The sequence below is a fragment of the Carcharhinus amblyrhynchos genome, unplaced genomic scaffold, assembly GCF_965287045.1.
Source record: "Carcharhinus amblyrhynchos unplaced genomic scaffold, sCarAmb.v2.hapA chromosome_356, whole genome shotgun sequence".
In the NCBI taxonomy this organism is placed as follows: domain Eukaryota; kingdom Metazoa; phylum Chordata; class Chondrichthyes; order Carcharhiniformes; family Carcharhinidae; genus Carcharhinus; species Carcharhinus amblyrhynchos.
Genome location: NW_027650096.1, coordinates 127,121 through 137,414, shown reverse-complemented (window position 1 = coordinate 137,414; position 10,294 = coordinate 127,121). Strand labels below are relative to the sequence as shown.

At 52.1% G+C, this 10,294-nt stretch overlaps 1 protein-coding gene across 1 annotated transcript in view; it reads right to left on the bottom strand.

Annotated features, from left to right (window-relative positions):
* Positions 1-551: 551 nt before the first annotated feature.
* Positions 552-10,294, bottom strand: part of LOC145339236 (regulation of nuclear pre-mRNA domain-containing protein 2-like) — a 96,061-nt gene continuing 86,318 nt past the window's right edge. Inside the window, 2 exon segments of the mRNA XM_080183637.1 lie at positions 552-4,702; positions 8,611-8,826. Of these exon segments, the coding sequence (XP_080039763.1) occupies positions 1,761-4,702; positions 8,611-8,826 (3,158 nt within the window). The 3' untranslated portion in view covers positions 552-1,760.

Genomic DNA, 10,294 nt, shown 5'->3' with positions numbered 1-10,294 from the left:
AGTCTTGGAACAGTACTAACCAAATACTGCTAACAAGCGGACAAAATTGCCTCTCATACAGCCATCCTAGCGTATCACTGGTCATGCAGTCTGTTACACAAAGCCCGAGGAAAGTTTATTCCAGGGAGTTTTCTTTTGGTGAAACAAAGCAATTTTTTTTTTAAAACTACACTGCAATTAGAAACATCCCATTCAAGTTAGAACCACGCCACGGAGCAGTCTACACGTTTTCAGTCCTGCCCACGGCTCGTCTTCTTTCCTTCATTGCTTTTGGAGTCTTGGGGAGGTGGAGTCAGCCAGAGGCTGGTAGGTGGAACTATCTTCCACCGTGGGGAAGGGCCAGCAGGACATCCGAAGCTGGCCTCCTCCTCCTCGGCACCTTAAGGGAGCAGCACGGGGAACTGACGTGGTGAAGACACTACATGCTGACGGCTGAAGAAGCTGCTGTGGAGAAAAAATGTACAATGGTGCGGGGAAACAAGTGAGGGAAAGGATTAGGGGAAGGTGGTGGGGGGGGGGGGGGGGGGGGGGGGAGGTTACACAATTTTTGTTTTAGAAAGAAAAACTTGCTACAACAAAATCGAAGCCAGGGATCGATTCCAGCAAAGAGGTTGAAATTACACGTGTTCATGTGTGGGATTTGGGGATAAAGGGGGTATTGGCACAAGGAACAACTCCTGCTGTGCAGGGAATGGGTTGTAAACATAAGTGTAAGTGCCACAAGCAGGCTTATATTAACATCGCAATGAAGTTACCTAGTCGCCACACTCTGGCACCTGTTCGGGTTACATCGAGGGAGAATTTAGCACGGCCAATGCATCCTAAAACCAACTCGCCTTTAGGGCTGTGGGACGAAACTGGAGCAGCCAGAGAAAACCCAAACAGAGACATGGGGAGAGATGGTGCAGGCATGGAGTGAGGTGGGGGGAGAACGTACGGACTCCACACCAACACTCAACCCAAGCCAGGAATCGAACCCGGGTCCCTGGCGCGTGAGGCAGCAGGGCTGACCCACTGCGCCACCTCTCCGCTGCCCCACACACACTGGCCTCGCTGAAGTCACCCTGCGCTCGCAAGGTGCGCAAGCAGCGCCAACTCAGGAGGCAACCATCACGTCCAGGTTTCTCCAAATCGGGCACTGACATTCGGGGGGGGGGGGGGGGTGAGGAAACTTTCAATGACGACACATGACATTTGCATTTAACCACATTTTTTCCTCCACAACTGGTACAAAAAAAAAATTAAGAACAAAACAAAAAAGCGAAAAGGTCCGGACAGAAGCCACAGCATCTTAAGACTATTTATGACAATTTTTGCATCGGTATAAAAGATTTTGTGCAAAAGTAAAATGATTCCTCTAGCTCCGAGAAAGATTTCTATGCAGCACTTGAGCTCCTTTTTGGGTGGACATGGTTTGGGGTGGTAGTTTAGCAATGACACTGTAGTGAAAAGATAACCTTAGAGAGACACACACACACACACACACACGCGTACACACACACATACACAATCTTTGACCTAGCATAGCAGGTCAAGCCTTGGAGAGGGTGGGTGGAAGACTGGGAGACAAAGCTAGGGGGTTGAGGGAAAGAGAACAGACAAGGACACCAAAAAAAAAAACAACATATCGATGACCTAAAAAGCACCACGCCGAACCTTTGCTGCTATGACCACAGGAGTTGCTCGGTGAGGGAGGGTCAAGAGATGAGAAGTGTAATCCCCAGTATCCAACATTCACTTTTGTCTGTGGGCTTTTCTGTTCAGTACCGAGGAGGCATGTACGGTCGTTTTGGAGCTGTGGAATAGGGGGGGCTTCCAAATGGCAGGCCAGGCCGTTTCCCGCTCTGGAAGGATTCCCGAGGCCGGAAGGACCCTCTGAAGTCTCTCTGGAAGAACCTGCCAGGGTTACTGTAGTCCCGCTGGGGCGCGAAGGGATGACTGTAGTAATCCCTGAGACCCCTCTGCATCGGAGGTCTGTTAGATAAGCCCAGGAAGTCTCTCGGAGGGCATGAGAGCAAGCCAAGTAGTTCTCTGGGGGGGCCGGCTAACGGGCCCAGGAGGTCCCTCGGAGATCCAGGTAGCGGACCGAGGACGTCCTGCGGAGGGGGGACAGGTGGTGGGACAAGCGGATCCCTGGGAGGGGGGCCAGGAGGCGGGACGAGGACATCCCGCGGGGGTGGGCCAGGCGGTGGCCCGGGAGGGGGAATGGGGGGAGGCCCGGGCGGCGGGACAAGGTGGTCGCGCGGAGGGGGGCCGGGAGGTGGCACAGGGGGCCCGGGTGGGGGCCCCAGGTGATCCAAGGGTGGGGGTCCGAGATGGTCTCTCGGAGGGGGGACAGGGGGCAGGCCGGGTCCGAAGCGGTCAGGTGGTGGAGGGCCGGAGGGCGGCCCGATGTGGTCAGAGCTTCCGGGAGGCGGCCCAATCTGCTCATGGGCGGAACCCGGGGGCGGGCCACTGTGGTCCTGAGGACCGCCAGAGAAGGAAGCATGGTCTCGCAGAGAGGCCGACGAGACCCCCACATGCTCCTGCGGCGGGCCAGGGGGTCCTAAGTGATCGTGAGAGACGGGAGGCGGGCCGGGGGGCAGGCTCAGGTGGTCGCGGGGGGGCACAGGCGGCAATCCAATATCTCGCAAGGGGGGAGGTCCGATGTGATCCTGCGGGGGGCACGGGGCAAGCACGTGGTCCGGCGGGGGCCCCGGCGGTGGGCCAATGTGATCGTGCAAGGCCCCAGGGGGCAAGCCAATCTGTTGTGTCTGCCTCTCGAAGGGGGCAGTAAAGCTGTTGCTTCGGAAGCTGGCTGAAGTGTCAGGGAACTGGAGTCTGTGCTCTTCGAACTGGCTGCGAAAGCTGGGAGGGACGCCTTGAGTCATCTCGGAGACATCAAGAGAGGAGGACTCATCCTCAAAGTCCGAGATGCTCTCGCTCTGGTCAAACCAGCTGCTCCTGGAGCCCCCCCTGCCATGGCTCATATTGCCCCTGCCTGAGCCCCGACTGGAGTCCAGCGTCTGAATGGGCTCTCCAAACATTAGCCTCCCGGCAGACGGGGTGCTGGAGCCCAGCGTCTCGATGGGGGCTCCTTTCTCCTCAATGCTCTCGGACAGGTCGGACGTAGAAATGCGAGTCTCGATGCAGTGCTGCTCTTCCTCCGCGCCCTCTGCAATCCCGGACTGGCCAAAGGCCGAGAGGTTGCCCTTCTCGCCCAAGCCCCCCGCTGGGGCGGGGCTGATGGGGCTTTCCAGAGGCTTGTCGTCGGTGGGCCGACGGGACGCGTTCTTCAGCATATTTTTAAACTCGATGGTGGAGGTGGTGGAGACAGGAGAGCCCAGCGACACAGCTTTCTCCAGGGTGGCGGAGCGGCTGAAGGGGCCGGCGCTCTGCGAGGAAGGCGGCTCCCGGGAAGGGGCCGGGCACAGAGAGTCGGAAAAGGCCTTCTGAAGCGGCCCGGCCCGGGATAGATCGGAGAAGGCGGGCTGCAGTAAGATGTTGTTGGACTCGGGGAGGAAGAACTGACTATTTTGGCCAGGGGAAGGCAGGCTCTCGTGCTCGGCACCCTGATCGTCCTCCCCGTAGCCCCGGCCACCGCTTGGCCTACTGCCATAGGCTTCCTGCTTCTTGAGGATGGATTTCACAGGCTTGGAGAAGACCGACTTCAGCCGGCTGTAGCTGGTGGAAATGGACTGGTACTCGTTGGGGCTCTGGTCTGCTGCCTTATTGGGTTTGAGGATGGATTTGGGGGGCTGCTTCCCCAGGCCTGAAACGGAAGGAGGCGGCGGGCCGGCGTAGTCAAAATCGGTGCAGGATTCACCCGAATAGAACGGCTCCCGAGGGGAATCTCTGGAGGGGGAAGAGTCCTCCCACATCTCTGAGGGTTTGAAGGAGGAAGGGAATGGGCTCCTGCCTCGGCCGTACGAAGCGTTGCTTTGGTAAGAAGGCACTGCGTTGGAAAGCTCCGGGTAGCTGGGATCTCGGCTTTGCTGGAGGGACAGCGGCGGGGATATGGTGCTGCTGTTCGAAGAGGAGGGTGGGCTGATCAACTTGGATAGCAAAGACATAGGGTCAATCGCACCCGGGGTGGCCGGCTTGTCCATGATCTCGTCCTGGGTTGGGGTCCCCCCTCGCTCGTCCCTCACTGGCGTGCCGTCCTGGTTGTCCAGCATGGCGGGGTGACGGCTGCCTTCTGATGTCGGCAGGAGGCTCTTGGAGTCGCCGGAGCCCAGGTTGCTCAGGAGGGGGATGTTGAGGTCCAAGGCCTTGAAGCCTGGGTTGATCTTCAGGAAGTTGTGGATCTTCAGCTCCAAGCTGGACGGCGAGGGAGGCTCCGGCTCCGTCTCAGCAGCCACTGGCTCAGCGGACGGCTTCTGGCCGGTCGCGCTGCCCCTCGGTCCGGGAGCACCGCCGCGGAGGGAGCTCTCGAGCACTGTAGTGTTGGCTGGTGCCTTCAGGCTTGCACTGGACAGGGCGGGGCTGTGATTTACTGGGGCTGAGTTCACCGAAGAGCCAGAGGAAACTTCGGATGCCGGCGAGTTCGGGGAGCATCCAATAAGCCCTTGGATTAAGGACTGGGTGCTGGCATTAATTATGGGAACACTTTTATCCATGGGACTGGTGACATTTGTCACTGCTGGGGTAGAGAGGTTTGGAGCTGCACTGCTGCAGGTGACAGAAGCATTTCCTGTCACACTCTGGAGCAACGATGAGAGACCTAAAGCAGGAGGGGGACGGGGAGGGAAAAAAACAAGAACATTTCAGTACATTTCTTTTATGTGCAGACCCACAGACTAATTATAAACCTTTCCATCTGCTCCAAAGCAAGTAAGCAATTCTGTTCCTAAAAAATTACACCCTTTATACGGTTAGACAGCACCTTTTAATTTGATCTGTCACACAGAATCCCTACAGTGCAGGAGATGGCCATTCGGCCCATCGGGTCTGCATCAACCAAAATCCCACCCAGGCCCTATCCCTGTAACCCCATATATTTACCTCAGTTAGTCCCCCTGACACTAAGGGTCAATTTAGCATGGCCAACCTACCTAACTCGCACATCTTTCTGACTGTGGGAAGTAACTGGAGCATCCGGAGGAAACCCACGCTGAGAACGTGCACGGAGAACATGCAGATTCCCCACAGACAGTGACCCAAGCTGGGAATTGAACCCAGGTCCCTGGCGCTGGGAGGCAGCAGAACTAAGCCACTGTGTCACCATGGATTGGGATACAGTGAAAGGTACTGTATCTTGCATGCTAGGCAAAGCATACCGTACACAGAGAAGGAAGGAGAGGGAGGAGAAGGTAGTGTTACAGTCACAGCTAGGGTGCAGAGAAAGACCTTTTGATTTGATTTATTGTCACATGTATTGGGATACAGTGAAAAGTATTATTTCTTGCACACTATACAGACACAGCATACTGTTCATAGAGAAGGAGAGGGTGCAGAATGTAGTATTACAGTCATAGCTAGGGTATAGACTACTTAATGCGAGGTAGGTCCATTCAGAAGTCTGACAGCTGCAGGGAAGAAGCTATTCTTGAGTCGGTTGGTACGTGACCTCAGACTTTTGTATCTTTTTTTGTTAACTCTACCAGAGCATAAACATCCAGGATGCTGCAGAAGGACGGGTGGGGCTAGATTCTGAGGACACACTTTGAGGCTTCTCAGAAAGCTTCAAGGAGGGTTTGAAGGTAGGGAAAGGTGTCTTCAAGAGTGGTTTGGAAACCGCGCTATCAGTGGGAGGACTGGAAAATCAGAGGGCTTGAAAGGGTTTAAAGACCACGGGGTTCATTTATACAGCGTAGAATGTCCAAGGCGCTTCAGAGGAGCAGATTGAACCAAAACAAAAAGGAATAAGAAAGAGTTCGGTCAAAAAGATAGGTCGATAGACAGTGACATAGTGGTATTGCCCCCAGACTAGTAATCCATAGACCCAAGGTAATCTCTGGGGGATCCAGGTTCAAATCCCGCCACGCGGAATCAGAAGTTTAATGGTGATTGCTGACTGTCGGAAAAACCCATCAGGTTCACTAATGCTCTTTAGGGAAGGGAACCTGCTGTCCTTACCTGGTCTGGCCTGCATACTCAGCTGGCTCTGAAATGGCCTAGCTCAGTTCAAATAACCATGATGTGGCGATGCCGCCGGCGTTGGTCTGGGGTAAACACAGTAAGAAGTCTCTCAACACCAGGTTAAAGCTCAACAGATTTATCTGGAACCACAAGGTTTCGGAGCGCTGCTGCTTCATCAGGTGTTCCTCACTCGCCTGAGGAAGGAGCGGCATTCCGAAAGCTCGTGATTCCAAATAAATCTGCTGGACTTTAACCTGGTGTTGTCAGACTTCTTCCTCAGTTCAAGTAGGGATGGGCAGTAAATGCTGAGCTGGATTTTTTAAGGGGCTAAATCAGAAGGGAGGTGGTTAAACACCAGAACTCAGGGCATACGCAGTCATTGATTGAATGAGGGGAGTCAGAGATGGACAAGTGACCAGAATTGGAGCAGCATGGAATTAGAGTCAGAGGTTTACAGCATGGAAACAGGCCCTTTGGCCCAACTTGTCCATGCCCCCTCTTTTTTCTAAACACCTAAGCTAATCCCCAAGTGCCCACTTTCGGCCCATATCCCTCTATACCCATCTTACCCATGTAACTGTCCAAATGCTTTTCAAAAGACAAAATTGTACCCGCCTCTACTACTACCTCTGGCAGCTTGTTCCAGGCACTCACCACCCTCTGTGTGAAAAAATTGCCCCTCTGGACCCTTTTGTATCTCTCCCCTCTCACCTTAAACCCATGCCCTCTAGTTTTAGACTCCCTTACTTTTGGGAAAGGATATTGACTATCGAGCTGATCTGTTGTCCCTCACTATAGAGGCCTATAAAATAAGATCACCCCTCAGCCTCCTACACACCAGAAGAAAAAAGTCCCAGTCTATCCAGTCTCTCCTTATAACTCAAACCATTAAGTCCCGGTAGCATCCTAGTAAACCTCTTTTGCATTCTATTTTAATAATATCCTTTCTGTAATAGGCTGACCAGAACCGTACACAGTACTGAAAGGGTTGTAGGGCTAGAAAAGATGGGGATTGGAGTAGTTCCAGTACGTGGATTAGGATGTAAAAATTGGACATTGGTGCTTAAGGACCCAGTCTATATCAATGAGCAGAGGAATGATGGACAAAGGGGGCTTTTTAAAAGCTTTGTCTCACAAGTAGGCTTACATTAACACTGGAATGAAGTTACTATGAAAATCCCCAAGTTGCCAAACTCCGGCAACTGTTTGGGTAAACTAAGGGAGAATTTAGCATAACCAGCATGCCTTTCAGACTGCGGAAGGAAACCAGATCACCTGAAGGAAACCCACGCAGACACAGGGAGAACATGCAGACTCCGCACAGAGTCATGGTAACCAAGCCGGGAATCGAACTTGTGTCCCTGGCGCTTTGACGCAGCAGTGCTAACCACTGTGCTGCCCAAAGTTGAGGGTAAAAGACAGTGTTCATTGAAGATTTGGAGTAACAGATGAATTAAAAGCAGGAAAAGGAGCACTGAGGCATAGGATGGTATCTGAAGCTTTGATGGAATCATCTACAGGTGGCCCTGGGTCTGAAGTTACCAATCTGAGACACTTGGGTGCCAAGTCAAAGAACAGTATAGCACAGGAACAGGCCCTTCGGCCCACCAAATCTGTGCTGACACACATGCCTCTCTAATATTTCCTTGTCTGTACGTAGTCCCTATCCTTCTATTCCCTGCCTATCCATGTACCTATCCCAATGCCTTTTGAATGCTACTATACATTCTGCTTCCACCACCTCTTCCGGCAGCTCGTTCCAGGTATTCACCACCCTCTGTGTGAAAAGCCTACCCCTCACAAAACTTTCCTCCTCTCTCTCTCAATCTATGCCCCCCTGAATAATTGATCCTTCGACCCTGGAAAAAAGACTATCCATTCTACTCAAACCTGTCAATCTTGTAAACCTCTATCAAGTCCCCCCTCATCCTCTGATGCTCCAGTGAAAACAATCCAAGTTTGCTCAACCTTTCTTCATAACCCGTATCCTCCAAACCAGGCAATATCCTGGTAAATCTCTTCTGCACTCTTTCCAATGCATCACCATCCTTCCGGTAGTGTGGTGACCAGAATTGTACACAATACTCCAATTGCAGTCTCTGATAACAGCTGCAACATGATTTTCCAATTCCTGTACTCAACACCCTGACCAATGAAGGCCAGCATGCCATATGTTTTCCCGACCATCTTGTCCACCTGAGTTGCCCACCTTTAGGGAACTGTGGATCCGCACACCCAGATCCTTCTGCATGCTAATATTTCTAAGGGCTCTACCATTTACTGTATACTTCCCTTCTGCAGGAGACCTTCCCAAATTGCATCACCTCACATTTGTCCAGAGTAAATTCCATCTTTCGGCCCAGGTCTCCAGCCGATTTATATCCTGCTGTATCCTCTGACAATCCTCCTCACTATCCCAATTTCCGTATCATCTGCAAGTCAGCCACCCACATTTTCCTCCAAATCATTTACGTACTGTATTACAAAGAAGCCCCAGCTCCTGTCGGGGCTGTCTGCTGTGGGCAGAGAGTCAGGGGCTGGGTTCTGTACCTTGCAGAGCCGGAGCAGAGGGCCCCTGTGTCTTGCTGAGCGCTGACAGGATGCTCTCTGGAGTGAGTTCGACCTTGGACAGGATGCTTGCCAGGGGATTGGGAGGAACTGGAGAAGGCTTCTGAAGGGGGGCCTTCAGGCCACTGTTGAGTTGCGCCGCGGAGGAAGCGGCTGATGTCACTGCGAGCGCGGGTGCTTGGCCGACCCCTGGGCTGACTGTAGACAGAAAAACAGCAAAATCTGACAAGATCAGTCACAGACTAGCTGAGGATGTAGCAACAGAACATAAAAGTTAAACAAGATTTCAGTCCCATTTCCCCTTTCGTGAGATCAAAGAGTCTACAGCATAACATTCGATGTTTTCCTTTACTCGTTTGTGGGACATGGGCATTGCTGGCTGTGCCAGCATTTATTGCCCATCCCTAGGTGCTCCTTGAGAAGGTGGTGGTGAGCTGCCTTCTTGAATCGCTGCAGTCCACATGCTGTGGGTTGACCCACAGTGCTGTTAAGGAGGAAATTCCAGGATTTTGACCCCAGCCACAGTGAAGGAACGGCTGATATATTTCCAAGTCAGGGTGGGTGCGTGGCTTGGAGGAGGAACTAGCAGATGGTGGTGTTCTCCATGTATCTGCCACCCTTGTCCTTCTATGCCAAAGCGGTCGTGGACTTGGAAGGTGCTGTCGAAGGAGCTTCGGTAAATTGGTGCCATCTCCTGTAAATTATCTTGGAAGTGTGGTTCCCAAATTATCATTCCCTAAACATGCTGAGGGAAGGTGCGTTTGTGTGCACGTGTGAGCCGCTCACCTTCCTACAGCACACAAGAAGCTACTTGTGTGCCAATTCAGAAAGGCTACACAACTGTTGTTCAATGTAAGATTTCAGGGGAAATTAGGTGATTATTTGAGTAGAAACAAGTGTTAATGGGTTTTGGGGAAAAGGTAATGGAACGGCACTAGATATCACAGAACACCCACAGTGCAGGAGGCGGCCATTCGGCCCAACAAGTCTGCACTGACTACAATTCTGTCGAGACCCCATACCTGTAACCCCACATATTTAACCTGTTAATACCCCTGACACTAAGGGGCAATTTAGCATAGCCAATCCGCCTAACCAACACATCTTTGGACACGAAGGGGCAATTTAGCATGGCCAATCCACCTAACCTGCACATCTCTGGAGTGATGATGTGGAGCTGCTGGCATTGGACTGCAGTAAACACTATAAGAAGTCTCACAACACCAGGTTAAAGTCCAACAGGTTTATTTGATAGTAAATGCCACAAGCTTTCAGAACACTGTTCCTTCACTAGGTCAGTCGCCTGACGAAGGAACAGCATTCCGAAAGCTTATGGTGTTTACTATCAAATAAACCTGTTGGGTTTTAACCTGGTGTGTTGTGAGACTTCTTACCATTTTTGGAGTGCTCAGAGAGCTGCTGCAGATATGATGGGCCAAATAGTCTCATTCTGTTCTCTAACAATTCTGTGATTCTATTTTAGGGGGAGGATGGATGTTGGGGGTGGGGGGCAGTTTTAAATTTAAAAGTTTATTTATCAGTGTCACAAATCAGGCTTACGTTGACACTGCAATTAAGTTATTTTGAAAATCCGGTACTTGTTCGGGTACATTGAGGGAGAATTTAGCACGGCCAATGCACCCCAGCTAGCATGTCTTTTGGAGGA